The following is a 17,989-nucleotide window of genomic DNA, read 5'->3' as shown; positions in this document are numbered from 1 at the left end:
TGGTTTAACATGGGCTTGCCCACAATATTTCGGTTGGGGCTTTAACTTACAGTAACTCTTATTTATTTTTCCTTGGCTGGAAAAACAATCACAAATATGAATACAGAGAAAAAGAAGGAGGATATTTGGTTAACATCACCAAATTTGCGCCTGCCGTGACCTAAAGCTCGCAATTACTGTGATCACTTCCTGTGCTGAGCTGAGTTGAGCGTTGCCATGGAGTTGCTGTTGGCCAGAGCATTTAAACAAGCCAAACAGAGGAACAGCTTCTGTTTGATTCTGGAAACCCTCGTAACCTAGAGATTGAAGACCGCACACAGTTATAAGAGTTGGATAAGGATATGAACTATGAAGGCAAGCATCACTGCTCATTCTTAGAGTTCCACTGTAAGCATACGCTTAGTATTCAAAATTGTCATAACTGAAGTATACTTTGGCCTTTTCTGTGCATGTCTGTTCAGTGCTGCTCAAAATTCAATCAATTTAAACAATTTGACACTTTTGTTAACCCAACTAGTCTAGTCATATTGACAGCATCCAAACTGCATTTGAAAAATATAGTTGTAAACCAAGACAGACGTCACTACCTGCAACTCACTGCGACTAGCTGTCGTCCAGCTCCTCATTTTGCATAAAGTCCCGCTTTTCTCAACTGGACTTAACCATTCCTAACGCTTTCTACGTTCACAAAAACCCACGATCCAACATGTGGGTACATGTATCCATCCCGAACTTTAGCTTGTTAGAGCTCCGCCATAAATATCTTATATAAAGGCTAGATGTCTCGTGCGCGCTGCTGGCCACTGGAGGTCGACGTCCGCACGTGGCGGCCATCTTGCCACAGTGTGCTCGCTCACTCGTTTAATGGTGCATATACTTTTAAATAACCATAACCTGCTAAATTTTCTACCGATTTTCAAACGGTTTGGTTTGTTATAAACGTCAGAGATGTAGTTATGACACTGCATACATACACTGCATACATATGAATAATTATAACATACATGTTCAAGCATTTGGAATTATAGCCACGTTAATAACGTTTGTAAGAAACCAAACCGTTTGTAAATCCGTCAAGATTTCAGCGAGATAAGAGGATTTGTGTGCATGCTGATCACTCACCTTAATTCACAGCTTCACTGTGACAAGATGGCCGAACGGTGATGCCGGAAGTGACTGCGCCATAAGACATCTAGCGTTTATATATGATATCTATGGCGCCCGCCTCCCATGCAGACGGGTGCAGGTTCGAGTCCCGCTTAGAGTGGGCGGTTCAAACTGGAGGGGCTACGGGTGGTGCCATGACCCGGATGGGAGTGAGGTTTAGAGTAGTGAGTGTAACAGACGTAGGCCAGTGTGAGCTGTGCATGTAAACCTCACTACCCTAATCTCAAGAGGTGCTCTAGAGACTGCAGTCTTTAGCCTTCTTGTTAGAGCGCCCGCCTCCCATGTGGATGGGGCTGGGTTCGAGTCCCGCTTAGAGCTGGAGGGGCTACACAAGAGTACATTCGGTTTACTGCTTAGTGCTTAATACACTAAAGGAGACTACCTCAGAGGGGACGAAATGCCACTAGGTGGAACAAAGTGTAATTTGCGCTACTGTCTGTTCAAAATTAATGAAAAGAAACCTAGCGTTTCTTTTTCTGGTAACACTTTAGTTTAGGGTCCAATGCTCACTATTAACTAGTTGCTAATTAGCATGCATATAAATAGGATATTGGCTGTTTATTAGTACTTAGTTTATTAGTAAAAAAAAACACATATTAGGTGCATATTACCAGCCCTGACCAAGTTGCTGCCCTAGGCAAGATTGTACCTGATGCCCCTTGCATCACAGCCAAATCCACAAGTGATCATTGTGTTCATAGACTCACATAGAAACTGCATAAATACTGGAGTATATGTGACCATTGGGTGTTACAATTTTACATAAAATTGTACTATTTTAAGGTCAAAATAACTGACGTTAACTCTAGCTAGATAGCTAGCTTTTTCAAAACAACCAACATCATCGTCTGACTATATGCAATTAGATCAAATGTTCATTCAATACATCACATTACCCCTGTCTTTATCTCTCTTTTTCTTCCTCTTCTCTTCTTCTTCTTCCCTAGGAACCAGAGGGCTTCTTGGTATCTATGGCAGGCTAATGCTAATTTATCAAGTGAGTGTGGCCATCTGTCACAATCAGGTAATTGAAGTTTGTAGTAGGTATGTTCGACTTGAAGCGGCGCTGCGCAGACCGATTGGTGTATGACATCAAATTATCGCAAGAGTTATTAGAAAGCAGACGGCTCTGTATGATTTCGAAAAAGCTCCTGCAGTACTCTGATGTCATACACCGATCGGTCTGCTCAACACCGTTTCAAGTCGAACACACCAACAAGCTTCAGTGTGGGCACCCCTATGATGGGCGGCACCCCTAGCATTTGCCTATTTCGCCTATGCCACAAGCTGGCCATGGGTGTGCATGCTTTTAATTACGATTTAATGGATAAAGCGGGTGTAAAATCCCACAGACTTCCATTGAAGGAGGCAACAAGCCTGCTCTAGTAACCAGAATAAAATAAACCCCACTGAAGAACATTCTGTGTGTTTTCACCTTAGAAAAATGGTTCTTGGCCAGATGAACTGTAAACAGTCCGTGCACTGTCAGAGAAAATGTCCAAAAATTGCAGCTTTAGGGGTATAACAGCTTTTCACTGGGGCAGTACCCTTAAAAGGAAAACGTTGTACCTTATCTACCCCTAAAAGGTGCATTTTAGTACCGTAGAGTAGAAATATGTACCCTAAGGTACTACTATGAACTTTAATGCGTAAATAATGAACAATTTCCTGTTGTACCCCTAAAGGTCAAAGTGTTTAATTTTTTTCTTTTTTTTCTGAGAGTTATTGTGTAAAGAATAAAACTCTTGTCGAAATATTTACAATATAGTAATGTATTTTACTGTAATAGTCACTTTAACATGCTGCTGAAGGCTGATGTATTATGTGTTGTCTACAGGAACAGACATGCTGAAGTGTCCCTCAGAGCTCATAGTTCATCAGATAAAAGTCATAGGAAAATAAATGGTAATTTCTTCCAAATCTGAGCAGCTGCCTGCAAAACTTGATCAGAGAAAAAGTAAAAACCGAGACTAGAGGCGACAAGGTTGTGGCACAAAGTTTAAATTTGACGATAAAACTGTATTTCTGTTTATGTGTATTTTGGCTCGGACAGTCATTTAATGGTTTGTCAAACACAGCAGACATCCATCTAAACTGCTTTTACAAAACCATACATCTTTAATCAAGAGTGTGGTTGACTGACACCATGTTACACAAGACCAATTACAGGCTTGTGCTGCCAGGTCCAGCAGTCAACACTATAGACTAGCATATACTATATATGTTCTCTTTTACTGGGACTCGGAAGTTGTAAATCTCACACTGCAGTTCAACTCACAGGGCAGTATTTCATTGTGAAGGGTTCACAGAGGGCTAAACGTGGGTGGACATTGAAAACTCACAGAAGGTGATAGTTCACCCACAGGCATTTGTGTAGAGATGACGTTTCTGGGCTACGCAGGCTGACGGATGGGTTTTCAGACTGGGGTGATGTCATGCCGAAACACTAGAGATTTCCTGTGTCGTTCACTCCCTTTCTGCTACATAAGCCATGTATTTTTCTTTCTATATCTTCCCCTGCATTTAGGATAGCATGCGTCATCTACATACCAGTAACTGTTAATGACTGTAGCTTAATTACTGTGTGCAAAGGTACGGAAAAAAAACTCAAATCGGGGGCAATTAAGAGACCAATTTAGATTTTAATCTGCTGTGCACCTTAAATTTGGAAATTTACAGCCGGATTTCTTGAGGTCGGTATGTGTCAGTGCAGTGGTTTAACCGACAGCTTACGAAACGTGGTACAGTTTAAAGTCAAAATGGTCAAAATGTAATTTTTTTAATGCATGTGTAATGCATTAGACAATGGTCTTATTTTGTGTGATTCATCTGTGGATGTCACAAATTCAATTTTTTTTTTTGACAAAATCAATTGCTGATGTCATCAAGCCCTCTTCTTTTTCAGCCCCTCCCCTCCAACTATCTGGCTTTCATGCGACTTCTTACAATCCTATCAATTTCTGATGGATAAAACCAAGTCCCACCCTACACTTTTTCTGGTTTCACTCATGTTTCTGATTATGGAAGTAAAATGGGAAACAAATGGTGCTGTCCATAATGAATAATGCATGCTTTATATATATGTATATATATAGTTAATATGAAATATCATCCACTATTCAACCAAATAGAGGAGCCTAAACAGGTACAAACACATTTGAAAAGTAAAGAGAGCTGTCTCTGTCCCGTCTTAGACCAGCCTAAACTTGGTTCATGGTCTTGGCCTGGTCTGTTGGCTGATTTTAAAGAGATTTGGGCTCTTTTTAGCAAATCAGACTGGGAGACAATCTTAAACAAGCTAAGACCAGCAAACAATCTTAGGTTTTTGTAAGCAGGGCTATTTGATTGATTATCAAGGAATATAATTTAAATGGAAAGACCAAAAGATCGAAGAACAGTTGGAGTAATAAAAGGAAATAAATTAAATAAATATGTGAACTGGCAGTAGATTTCTTTTGCTATAAATTGAAAAGAGTGGGGGAAAGGGAAACAAATGACAAATGATATGGAAACAGCACTTTTGGCGGGTGACAAGGCTCATTGACTTGTACAGAAACACCTTAGAAAGGCTTCAAATGTGAAACAGAAGATTGACTCCTTGAAAACAGTACTTTAGTTGTGTTATACTAAACGGCAGATGTTACAAACGTTCTCAGCAGATAGCCTACACATATTCACATGAAATATTCACACCTTTGCCCTCCATAAAACTGTGAAATCACAGTCGTACAATACTCGAATGTGACATATGGCTGCACTTTGGGGTATTTGTTCTTGGAAAGTTTTACCTAGTGACCTTTCTAGAAAGAAGCTTTTTAGATGTGATGTTATTTAATAAAGCTTGCAATAAAGTTCTGACACTACATTTGTCCAGAACTTGAACTACATGTCATTTCCATTGACTATAACTGCATTAATAAAACCTAACTGACTCTAGTCTACAGGCCCAATTAAGAGCATTTAATTAGATGATCCAGAGCACTGTCACAGTGGTGTTTGGTTTAGTTTGTTTTCATTTGGACTTGTCTGCCTCATCATGTCATGTGTCATCTTCACTGTCATTATCAGCTCAGCTGTATCACCTGTGTTTAGTCAATCATCGTTATCTGTATCACCTGTGTTTTGTTAATCATTGTCATCTGTGTTTGCATTTGAATTCCGTTTGTTCAGTCAGTCTTCGTCTGATCTCTGTTGTAAATAGTGTGTGTTGCTGCCTGTTCTGCTGTCTTGTATTTTGATTATCATTAAACTGTCGTGTTGAAAATATCCCTTCATCTTCTTCTGTCTTCCTGCAACCACCTGTGACAAGCACACTGGGTTGTTTTCAAAAATGTTTGACTTTTTTTTTTTTTTACCAATAAATTGCGCTCTTAAGCACACATCACTTTGTCTCAAAGCTGGGTTGATAGATGTGTTAGGCTTATCGCCTTGCGCATGCAATATAAGTGAAGCTCTAGGACAGTCAAGTTTAAAGATTGACTGTTGCATGAAAATGAATGATGAACGCCAAAATGAATGAAAATTGTATGGGTCATATTTTTCTTTCTGACTAGGCTTGTTGAAACTCAACAGAGCAACTTTATATTATAACTAAAAAGTGCACAGGCAACTATGCACGAAACATAGCGATGTTTTAATTATTTAAACAGGTTTTTATGCTGTTGTTTTACTATTGCAAACAAATTACTGTACAACCTAATGGAATCCAGAAAGTAATTAAAAAACTTGTTTGAGCTTCAAAGAAATGCTTGACTCATTATTGTGCGCATTAACTGGGTGCTTTGCAATTTTATAACAGTATAGTTATTGCACTAGACAACTACACTCTCAGCCTTGTAGTTTGAACAGCATAGTGTTATATCTCTCACACACACATTCCCTCACAACACGAATGTGTGAGAAAAAAAAAGGTCTACCTGACATCCCTCACGTCCCAGCAAGAAGCAAGGTGTTCTGTAGTGGAGACAGAGGCTAGTTTTCAGACTTTTTTTTCTCCAGTGAATATTTCTCATGGTGAGTTATTTTTGAAAATCATTTTTTGTATAGGGACAAACATTAAAATCTTGGCTACAAGAAATGGCAGCCTTATTGGGGAATATTGTCACATATGTGGGCTATATGAGGAACCCCTCATGTTAGGTTTTCCTGTTTTATGGGGACATTCCATAGACGTTTTTTTTTTTTTTTTTTTTTTTTTTTTTTTTTTTTTTTTTTTTTATACTGTACAAACTGTATATTATATCCCCTAAACCTATACCATCACAGAAAGCTTTCTGCAGTCTTTTGTTTAAATAATAATAATAATAATAATAATAATAATAAAATAAAAAAAATAAAGTATATTTTTAGTATGATCACACTTAGTATGATTTATAAGCTGTTTTTGCTCATGGGGACCAAAAAAGGTTCCCACAAGGACAAGGATTTTGGAAATTGTCATCTTGAGGGAACATTTTGTCCCAATAACGTAGGATTTATCAGGACCACACACACACACACACACATTAGGTGACTTAAAATGTTCCCTTGTGACAACTTCACCATGTGACTATCTTTAAAGGGGCATAAGCTATTTATCAGATGATAATGATTTAAGGTTATCATTGGTAATTAGAGTTACCATATTGTTCAGAACATCATTTTTAAAGACGTTTAGAGGAAGCTTAATTCTAGTTCTAATTCTAGTTGCGTCGCATTCAGTGTCACAGCAGAGCGCGCTCCCAATATAACGGGCTCGCTTACCTGTTGGAATATCCTTGTTCCTCTCCATGCTCAGGGAATAATGAACACAGGACATCAGCACCAAAACGAACGCGCAAAAGCACCGATAATGCTCCATCGTCGCTTCGGTGAAGTCCTCAGGGACAGCGTGGACGAGCAAGTTTGCGAAGTTGTTTAGCTCTGCTGCTGGTCAGCGCGCGGTGAGTCCGAGAAGTCCTGGGGTCAGTAGCTAATAAAACATTTCTCAAACATGTAAAGTCATTTCAGTTGGAAAACAGTAGCAATACACGTGTTGATTAGTCCCTCAAGAACGAGCTGAGTGTGATGGTGCCCTCGATGTTCCCCGGACAGGGTGACAGGAGCGTGTGTGATTGAACAAGTCCAGCTGTGTTTGAGCACCCCTCCTCCCTCCTGCAGTCCTCAAACACGAGCTCAAATAATGCCCCCCTGCACCGCCCAATTCACACCCAGAGTCACGCTGCGTCCACTGTAAAATAAAAATAAAAAATGTTTTAAAAAAAAAAAACAGCACACTAAAAGTGAAAACTTGCTTTTATTTTTTAAGTGTTAGAGTGCTAGTCTTAGAGCACTTTTTGACCACTTTGAAATTAGTTATAGATTAATAAAACGAAGTTAAAACTTTGAAAATGTAAAGAAATGACAAAATAGAAAATCATGTGACATGTTAAATGGATGCAACAAATGATGTTAGAATAAAATAATGGCATTTTTACAGAGTGCATATGGGTGATTCTATAATTGCAGGTACATTTTGTGTCTAAAGTCTTTTTTTTCTGCTCTTTTCAAATGGTTATATTTTAAATTATTTTATTAATACTCATTGTCATGGATCACAAGACGTTAAATACCATAACAATATAATATTTTCTGTAAAAAGTGTCTTATCTGAAAATCATGATTTCTTGTTGTCCGAATTAGTCAGTGCATTTTTCCCCATTGTGTATCATTGTGTAATCTAATCAAAATATTTTATTTTACTTTTCTTTTGGTAATATTTCATTTATTTTATTTATAAAAGCCCTAAATAGTAATTTTCCTAATTCTACCACATTAAATTGTTTATAAATAACTTTTATCTTATACAAATGTGTGTCTAAATCTTGCGTCAATTCTGTTACCATACCATACTTTGCCTTTAAATTGGAGCAATTTTCTCCCATGAGATACCGGAAATTGTGTCACTTTCCTTCACTGATAAGATCTGAAGCACTGGAAGGTATGTGTGCTCTCTCTGAGAAAATATTTTAACCTAAAAATGTCTTACACAAGTTATTTTGTGAAACGTCAAAATTGTTACCACAATATCAAAAGAAATACAGTGAGTTGTTTAAAAGTCTCTTAATCATGATTTCATTAGTGCACTGATTCTTGAGAGTCTATGTGTCCCACATAGAAAAGTCTAATTTATAGCAAAAATTAAGAAATTCATCATGATTGACATACTTACAAAGTTAAATCTAAAGGAATTGTATATACCTATCTGATTTTTAGAATAAACTTCTTTATCTTTTTGGGGAAAATGTATTTAAATGTATGGTCTGTGGTTAGAAGGTCCATGTTATTGCACTTGTCCTCAGCAAGAGATCACAATATTAACCATCCCAAAAAACTCTACAAGCTCTACAATATTGAAAACATATATATCAAATAAAAAATAAGGGGTATAAATATAAAAAACAATGCATGAAGTGAACATCAAATAATATTTTCCATAAAAATCTGCCTATTAAAGTTGTGTCCTCAGTTTCTGTAAACTCCGTCAGATTTTTTCATAAAGCTCTTTAAATCAGGAAATAGCATGGTCAGCTATATCCCTGTGGACCCCTTTTCATCTCCCTGCCTGGTGAATGCAGCACTACCACACATGCTCTGGTACGTTTTACATTTTTTAATATTTTAGACAAACAATGTCAATATTCCTATGGTCACAGCTGCACCATGTCAATACCATCTTTCTTTTAAGATACTTTTTTTAAACCATAGTGGATTGAATTTAAGCATTTTAGTGAGGTTATTGGGACAGCTAGCAACTGAGGAAAAACTACCTAGCTGCAGTGTACAATACATGTTTTGGCAGGAAAATACATGCCCTTACGTCAACTCCGTCAGACGTCAAGCTTGAAAAATGCGTATGGTTAAATAATGTAATGCATGTTATGTATGTGCATTTTTGTGTAAATAACAGTTTAACCCTTCACTATATTCACAAATAATATTATATTCGCACATTAAGAGGTTATTGGTGGATTTGTCAACTCCGTCAGCTTACAGGTCAACTCCGTCAGCTTACAGGTCAACTCCGTCAGACATAGAACCTGACGGAGTTGACCTGTAAGCTGACGGAGTTGACCCCAAATGACCCCCAAATGACCATAAAACCAGAAATCACCTTCATTGTGGGGAGCAGCCAACAGCCCTGGAAAATAGCTTATAAACATACTAAATTATGCTTTAATGGAAATATAAAAGCTTTGGGGGTTACATTTATAGTAGTGGATAGAAAATATCAGTGGTTCAACTATGACAGAAAAAAATATGAGCATATATAACTCATATAGGTAATATAAGTACCCTATAAATATTATGGTCCTTGAATGCAGTACTGTACACATTTACAGTAGTTCCATGCAAGTTTCTTTATTGGAATTGATGGTTCCGTGAAGAACCCTTTACATCCATGTAATCTGTCCAATGCACAGGAGGTTCTTTATAGTGGAAAACAGTTTGGTTACACATTTTTTTAAGGTGTCCGTGTTACAGTGTAATTATACATTTAAGTACTGAGTAATAATAATTAACTGCATGCACTTACTATTAGGATTAGGGTTTGGTTTAGGGTTAGTTGCATGTACTGTAAGTATGCATGATTTAAAGTTATTACTACAGTAACTACAGGACACTGTAAAATAAAGTGTTATCAACGGTTCCTCTGATTAGTAAAATCTTCTTATCACTAGAAAAAAAAGTGGTTATTTTAAGAACTGTTCACTGAAAGGTTCTTTGAGAAACCCAAAATGGTTCTTCAGTGGCTGTCACGGTTGTTGAATGCATTGTTTCTTTCTTGTCTCGTGTCGTTGTGTTTATGTGTGAGTGGGCGTTGTCCCGCTCACGTGTCTGTCAGCGCTCCAGCTGATCATCATCATCATCACAATCACTGTTCACAGCTGCTGTTCATTCCCATTGCCTATATATACTCACACCATTCTCTGTTCCAGTGTCGGATTGTTTGTTGAGGTCCTGTGTTGCCGTGTCTGTGTTCCCGTGAAGTTTGCCGTGTCCGTGTTCGCCTGCCTTGTCTTCTCGCCGTCTTGTTCCTCGTCACTGGATTCACCGCACTCAAACACCGGGATCGGGATTCTGCACTATCACAGCACCAGAGCACCACAGACCATCGGAAAGTCCCTGCACGAGCCTGAGTCGCCGCCCTTCTTTGTTCCTGTACTGTTTCTGACCTTATTGAGATATTAAACACTTTTTGAGTACCTGCTACTGTTTCCTGTCTGTTCAGTCATGACAGAACAATCCGACCAGTTGATGGAAGCAGCAGGTGGCGCCGCAGCAACTATGGATGACTTTGTTCGTGCAAGTATTCAAAGGATGGACGCTCAGGACCGTCATCAAGGGGATGCGGCGCGCGCGATTCAGGCTCTCGTCACGCAGGTGTCCGAGCTGACCCAGCGTTTTCAACAGCTGCAACCTCCCGCTGCGCCAGCCGCACCGCCCATCCCTCCCACACCACCGATGCCCGCCTCCCAGTCGGAACCACGCCTTCCGACTCCTGAGCCTTACTCTGGTGAGCCTTACTTTTGCCGGCCGTTTTTGACTCGATGCGGCATGCATTTTGCTCTCCAGCCACGGACATTCGAGAGAGAGGAGACGAAGGTGGCATTCGTTCTGACGCTACTGACTGGGAGAGCGGCACTATGGGGGACGGCGGTGTGGGAGAATCAAGAACCATGCTGTTCCTCGTTCCAGGAGCTCTCCTCGGAGATGAGGAGAGTTTTCGACCGCGCGGTCACGGGGAGAGAGGCTGCCAGGGTCTTATCTGATCTACGTCAGCAAGATCGATCGGTTTCCGATTATGCCATTGAGTTTAAGACCCTGGCGGCCGAGTGTCGCTGGAACGAGGAAGCGCAGTGGGATAGGTTCCTGCATGGGCTGGCCGACCGCGTCCAGAGGGAGATCTACGCCCTGGACCTACCCCCCTCACTGAATGGACTTATCGATTTGGCTCTGAGGGTGGACGCCCGACTTGCCCGGGTCGGACCACGCGCTCCACCCAGCCTGCCTCGTGGGGGGGTGGAACATCAGCGGTCCAGCGGCATAGACGCGGTCGGTCCCTCCGATCCCGAGCCCATGCTGGTGGGTCGAGCTCGGCTTTCCCGGGAGGAGAGGGAGAGGCGGAGATCCCTTGGCCTTTGCCTGTACTGCGGGGGAGCGGGACACTTTGCCAACAACTGCCCGGTAAAAGGCCAAGCCCGATAGTAAGCATGAGGCTACTATCGGGTGGGATCTCCGCCGAAAAGTCCTCATCTACATCCACCATCCTCCCGGGAAGACTTAGATGGTCTGTCCACGATCATCACTGCACCGCACTGGTGGACTCCGGGGCCGAAGGGAATTTTATGGATCGCACCTTTGCACTACAGCTTCAAGTCCCACTCAGAACACTCCCCCAGAGAATCACCGTACATGCACTCAATGGACAGTCACTACCCACCATCTCCCAGGCCACCGAGAACATTACACTCATCATCTCAGGGAATCACGCAGAGACAATATCATTCTACATCACGGACTCCCATCACACCCCCATTGTATTGGGTCACCCCTGGCTCAATCAACACAACCCCCGCATTGACTGGAAACAAAGAACCATATCAGCCTGGAGCACTGAATGTCATAGTTCTTGTCTTGTGTCTGCCTGTTCTGTTGTCTCTGTTCCTGTATTGCAGGAGGAAGCAGTGGATTTATCAAACGTGCCCGCGGAGTACCGTGACCTGAGGGAAGTGTTCAGTAAGTCAAGGGCTGCTTCTCTTCCTCCGCACCGTCCCTACGACTGTGCTATAGATTTACTGTCAGGTAAGTCTCCGCCTAAAGGCAAGATTTATTCACTCTCGGTTCCGGAGAGGGAGGCTATGGAGAAATATATTTCTGATTCTCTAGCATCCGGGTTCATCCAACCTTCCTCATCTCCGGCGGGGGCGGGGTTCTTTTTTGTGTGGAAGAAGGATGGATCGCTGCGACCTTGTATTGATTACCGGGGGCTGAACAACATCACGGTAAAGAATACTTATCCTTTGCCGTTGATGTCTTCAGCCTTCGAGAGGTTGCAGGGAGCATCCATCTTCACAAAATTGGACTTACGTAATGCTTATCATTTGGTTCGTATCAGGAAGGGGGATGAGTGGAAGACTGCCTTCAACACCCCTAGGGGGCACTTTGAATACTTGGTCATGCCTTTCGGTTTGTCCAACAGTCCCGCAGTCTTCCAAGCACTCGTCAATGACGTGCTGCGAGACATGATCGATCAGTTTATTTATGTTTACCTGGATGACATTCTGATTTTTTCCTCGTCTCTCCAGGAACACGTGCAGCACGTCCGACGAGTTCTCCAAAGGTTGCTAGAGAATGGGCTTTTTGTCAAGGCGGAGAAATGCGCTTTTCATGCACAGTCGGTCCCTTTCTTAGGACACATCGTGTCGGCTGAGGGTATGCGTATGGATCCTGACAAAGTTAAGGCTGTGGTAGAGTGGCCAAACCCAGATTCCCGTAAGGCCCTACAGAGGTTTCTGGGGTTCGCCAATTTCTACCGGCGTTTTATTCGCAACTTTAGCCAACTAGCCGCACCTCTGACTGCCTTGACCTCCCCCAGAACTGCGTTCAGGTGGTCGGAAGCAGCCGAGACTGCTTTTTCCAACCTCAAGAGCCGCTTTGTTTCGGCTCCCATCTTAATCGCCCCTGATTACTCACGTCAGTTTGTGGTGGAGGTCGACACGTCAGAGGTGGGGGTAGGCGCAGTTCTTTCACAACGCTCACCTTCAGACAACAAGATGCATCCATGCGCGTTTTTATCCCATCGCTTATCACCAGCTGAACAAAATTACGACGTTGGCAACAGGGAGTTGTTGGCGGTCAAGTTAGCCTTGGAAGAATGGCGTCATTGGTTAGAAGGGTCCGGGGTACCCTTTATCGTCTGGACGGATCATAAGAATCTGGAGTACATTAGATCCGCTAAAAGGTTGAACTCCAGGCAGGCGCGGTGGGCACTTTTTTTCGGCCGATTTGATTTTACCCTCTCGTATCGTCCGGGTTCCAAAAACATCAAACCCGATTCTTTGTCGCGTATTTTTGATCGATCCGAACACGCACCTACTCCCGAGCGTATTTTTCCTGAGACCCTAATTATCTCTACGCTCACTTGGGAGGTCGAATCGAGAGTCAAGAAGGCTCTAGAAGGGGTAACGCCTCCGATCCGGTGCCCACCGAACCGCTTATTTGTGTCGGAGGAACTACGTCCAGACGTTATTCGGTGGGGTCATTGTTCTAGTCTAGCCTGTCATCCAGGAGTTAGTCGCACCCTCTATTTGGTCAGACAACGATTCTGGTGGCCGCTTATGGCTCGCGACGTTCACGATTTTGTTTTGGCTTGGTCAGTTTGTGCTATTCCAATCGACCCCCAGATGGGTTACTCCAACCGCTGTCGGTGCCTTCGAGACCCTGGTCCGAGAATCAGAGAATCTGATCGCTCTAGATTTTGTTACCGCCCTCCCACCCTCCCAGGGTAACACGGTAGTTTTAACCGTGGTGGACCGATTCTCGAAGGCAGCCCACTTTGTTCCCTTGCCCAAATTACCCTCAGCCAAGGAGACAGCGGTTGCAGTCGTTAATCACGTCTTTCGGTTACATGGCCTCCCGACAGACGTGGTTTCCGACAGGGGTCCCCAATTTGTGTCCAAATTTTGGCGAGAGTTTTGTAAGTTACTGGGGGCGACGGTCAGTCTGTCTTCCGGGTTTCACCCTCAGAGCAATGGTCAAACTGAGAGAGCCAACCAAGACCTGGAGAGAATCCTTCCTCCTGGAGTCAGCAACTGCCTATGGTGGAGTACGCCCACAATTCGTTGCCAGTGTCAGCTACGGGCCTATCTCCTTTTGAGTGTAGTATAGGATACCAGCCACCGGTCTTTCCTAGTCTGGAATCCGAAGTCGCGGTCCCCTCCGCTCACGCCTTCGTCCAGAGGTGTCACCGCACATGGACAAGAGCCCGTGAGACTCTCCTCCGTGTGCGGGCGCGCACCAAGGCCAAAGCCGATCGCCACCGGTCTAGACCTCCCGTATATGTCGTCGGTTCCAAAGTGTGGCTTTCTACTAAGAACATTCCGCTCCGCTCCGTATCCAATAAATTGGCTCCTAAATTCATTGGCCCGTTTTCTGTCACCAAGATTGTTAGTCCGGTGGCAGTCCGCCTCAACCTCCCTCCAGTGTACAGGAGAATTCATCCGGTATTCCACGTGTCCAAAATTAAACCCGTTTTTTTTTCCCGCATTAATCCGCCTGCCCCGGTTCCCCCACCGCCGCGACTCGTAGATGGGGAACCATCCTATTCGGTCCGTCGCATTATGGACTCTAGGCGGAGGGGACGCGGATTCCAGTACCTGGTGGACTGGGAAGGTTACGGTCCGGAGGAGAGAAGTTGGGTTCCGGCTCGTGACATCCTGGATCACTCTCTTATCGATGATTACAATCGACAGGTAAGGGAGTCTGGGAACGCCGTGAGGCGTTCCTAGAGGAGGGGGTACTGTCACGGTTGTTGAATGCATTGTTTCTTTCTTGTCTCGTGTCGTTGTGTTTATGTGTGAGTGGGCGTTGTCCCGCTCACGTGTCTGTCAGCGCTCCAGCTGATCATCATCATCATCACAATCACTGTCCACAGCTGCTGTTCATTCCCATTGCCTATATATACTCACACCATTCTCTGTTCCAGTGTCGGATTGTTTGTTGAGGTCCTGTGTTGCCGTGTCTGTGTTCCCGTGAAGTTTGCCGTGTCCGTGTTCGCCTGCCTTGTCTTCTCGCCGTCTTGTTCCTCGTCACTGGATTCACCGCACTCAAACACCGGGATCGGGATTCTGCACTATCACAGCACCAGAGCACCACAGACCATCGGAAAGTCCCTGCACGAGCCTGAGTCGCCGCCCTTCTTTGTTCCTGTACTGTTTCTGACCTTATTGAGATATTAAACACTTTTTGAGTACCTGCTACTGTTTCCTGTCTGTTCAGTCATGACAGTGGCATTCCAGCAAAACCACCCTTTTGTAACTTTTATGTTTAAGAGTGTGATATTATCATCTGAATTCCATCACATAATACCACTACTGTACATTTTTGTGAAGATAGCTATACTTTATGGATAACTTTGTGGATAAAATTGCTAATACTGCCTGCAGAGCTTTCTTTTGGGGATGTCAGCTGAAAGAAAATGGTTCAAATATACAACAAATATTGTCTTATTTTACTTCTAAAGTGTATTTTAGGGTTAAAGTTGTTATTGTTAATAATTTTTAAGAACAATATACGCCATTTATTAATGTTAGTTAATATTTACTAATACATTATTTCAAATTAAATGTTTTATCTGTTGTCAATGTGCAGCTATCTGTATACTGTAACAAATGTAGCTATTAATGTCAGTTAATGCATTAACTAATGTTAACTAATGGAACCTTAGTAAAGTTTTACTAAAAGTATAATACCATAAACAATCGCCTGCATTGTGAGAACCAGACAACAGCCCCCAATAGGAAATAGCATATAAAGCTTAATAAACATTCTAAATAATGTTGTAATGAAACAGTTCAGCATTAAAACAAAAGAAATCCCCAACTAGGAAAAACAAATGTGTTGAGGCTGCCCACATACATTCCCTGACCGCTTGATTACTGCTGTACTTAAATATTGTATAATTTTCCCTGCGGGCATATAAATTCAGCTCCATTGCTATACCACAATGACATTTCAGTACATTGAAAAGAAATATCATCTGTGCCAAACAAAAACTATATGTCAGAGTTGGATCTTGATCATGCCATTTATGCATTTTATTGTGGTCTCAAGCTTTCAGACATATGGTGTTGTTGCACACAGTGTTATAATGAGGTAATCTGGTTCACGTCCAACATTCTTAAAAGCCACTGATTGATATCACTGAGGCCAATGTATTCTCATTCATTCCTTTTTACAAGATTCAGTTTCACTCATGCATTTAGCAGCCGAGCAATACAAATACTCAAAACACAAGTTCATCAAAGATTCACAGTTCTCGGTGAGCCATTAAAATGTCTTGTCACAGTCTTTGTCACTGCAGATGGAAAATGTTTCAGAGATAAATAATGGCAGGAATGATAAATAAGTGCAGAAATGCTCTCCAATAGATACTGTATATCCTGTGACATTTCACAGCTTTGTGAGACAGAGGGGTTTGTTTGGACGGATTGGGGGGATGGAAGCGGGGGCCACTACTAATGCGTGAACAGCTGAAATCACTTATGTATTATAATACAGTTAGAAACACATTTGCCACATCTGGTCTTGGCTATTCATTGAGAAACAATTTGGATGTGAGCATGGATGTGCAAATTACATGCATTTTGTGTGGGCAGTCAACTGTATGAGATTGCTTTTACATCGTTATAACTTTAAAGTGAAGTGAATGCATATCTTGATTCATAGAGGCAGAAGACTGCCAGTGATTCAGAAAAATCTGAAAAATGTAATTATGATGTTGTCTAAAATCTGTCAATTCAAATGTGTAGTTAAAGAGTTAATCTCACAAAGCCACACTTCATATTTCAACCCAAAATCAAAAGAGAGTATAATTAATAATTTAAGACTGACATTTTGCTTAAAGAAAACAAATATGATTTTTCTACATTAAATAAGTACATTTTATAAGTCAGTATAACGAGTAAAGAAAAAATTGAATTAAATTTGTAACATTTTTACATCACAGTAGTATTTATTGTACTGCCTTTTAAGTATTTGCAACACTTTACAATACGGTTAATAATGTAAGTTTAGTGCATGTAATTTAACATGAACAAAAAATGAACAATACTTTTGCATAATTTATTAATCGGTGGTAATTTCAACATTTGCAAATACATTTTTCTTTTAAATTGTATTTGCTAACATTTATTAAAGCACTGTGAACTAACATGAACACACAATGAACACTTAGATTTTTACTAACAAAGATTAACAAATGCTTAAAAACATTATATAGCCCATTTTTAGTTCATTTTAGTTAATGCATCAACTAATGTTAACAAATGAGACCTTATTGTAAAGTGTTACTAAGGCTAATGCACAACCTCTACGTCGGGGCCTTCCATTTTTTTCACGATCTCCACACTTCCTCTCGCGAGTATGTCCCTCAGGTTTTGAATTATTTGAATATCCTGGGGTTGAGAGACTATGGTTATGGTGCAATGCCTAAGATGGAGCAGACGCTTGTGCACTATCTCTCCCCTGACACAACATTGTCCCTCAAGACCCCCGACCCGACCCTTCCCTCCAAGCCATTTAGAACAACTTTGGCTTATACGACAGCAGGTCAGGCTGCACACAATGGGTATACTGCAGGCATACCAGGCCGACCTGCTAAAAGACCTGGATGAGGGAGAGGGAGTTAATCCTGATACAATTCGAGAACTGCGTCGGGCCACAGACCTGTCTCTTTGGGCTACCAAGCTAGGTCGGTCTATGGCAGTCCTGGTAGCTTCAGAGAGGCACCTGTGGTTGAACCTAAAATAAAAAGGACAAGTCCTTTTTGATGGATGCCCTGCTTTCACCTCCTGGTCTCTTCGTCGACCCCGTCAACTCAGTTGTTGAGAGGTTTCAGGAGGCCAAAAAGCAGGTGGCGGCATTCCAGCAGGATCTCCCTCGCCGCTCTAAGGTCTTAGCCGGAAACCAGCTCCTCACAACGGGCACAGCAAAAGCAGAGCGTTGCCTCTCAAGCCCCCCGCAAAAAGATTGGGGGTTGGGGAAACGCTCAAGGTCTAAGTCTGACAAGGAGAAGACGGAT

General features: G+C 42.0%; 1 protein-coding gene across 2 annotated transcripts in view; it reads right to left on the bottom strand.

Moving 5' to 3' along the window:
- plod2 (procollagen-lysine, 2-oxoglutarate 5-dioxygenase 2) overlaps positions 1-7,322 on the bottom strand; it is a 47,257-nt gene extending 39,935 nt beyond the window's left edge. Inside the window, exon 1 of one of the 2 annotated variants that reach the window (XM_084102753.1) lies at positions 6,910-7,322. In XM_084102753.1, coding sequence (XP_083958879.1) covers positions 6,910-7,006 — 97 coding nt within the window. In that variant the 5' untranslated portion in view covers positions 7,007-7,322. The remainder of the gene's footprint in view (positions 1-6,909) is intronic. The other variant, XM_084102754.1, reaches the window with a different exon arrangement.
- Positions 7,323-17,989: the final 10,667 nt, after the last annotated feature.

Source organism: Abramis brama, assembly GCF_963993115.1.
Source record: "Abramis brama genome assembly, chromosome: 24".
NCBI lineage: Eukaryota > Metazoa > Chordata > Actinopteri > Cypriniformes > Leuciscidae > Abramis > Abramis brama.
The sequence above is the reverse complement of the archived record's forward strand: the minus strand, read 5'-3'. Positions and strand labels throughout refer to the sequence as shown.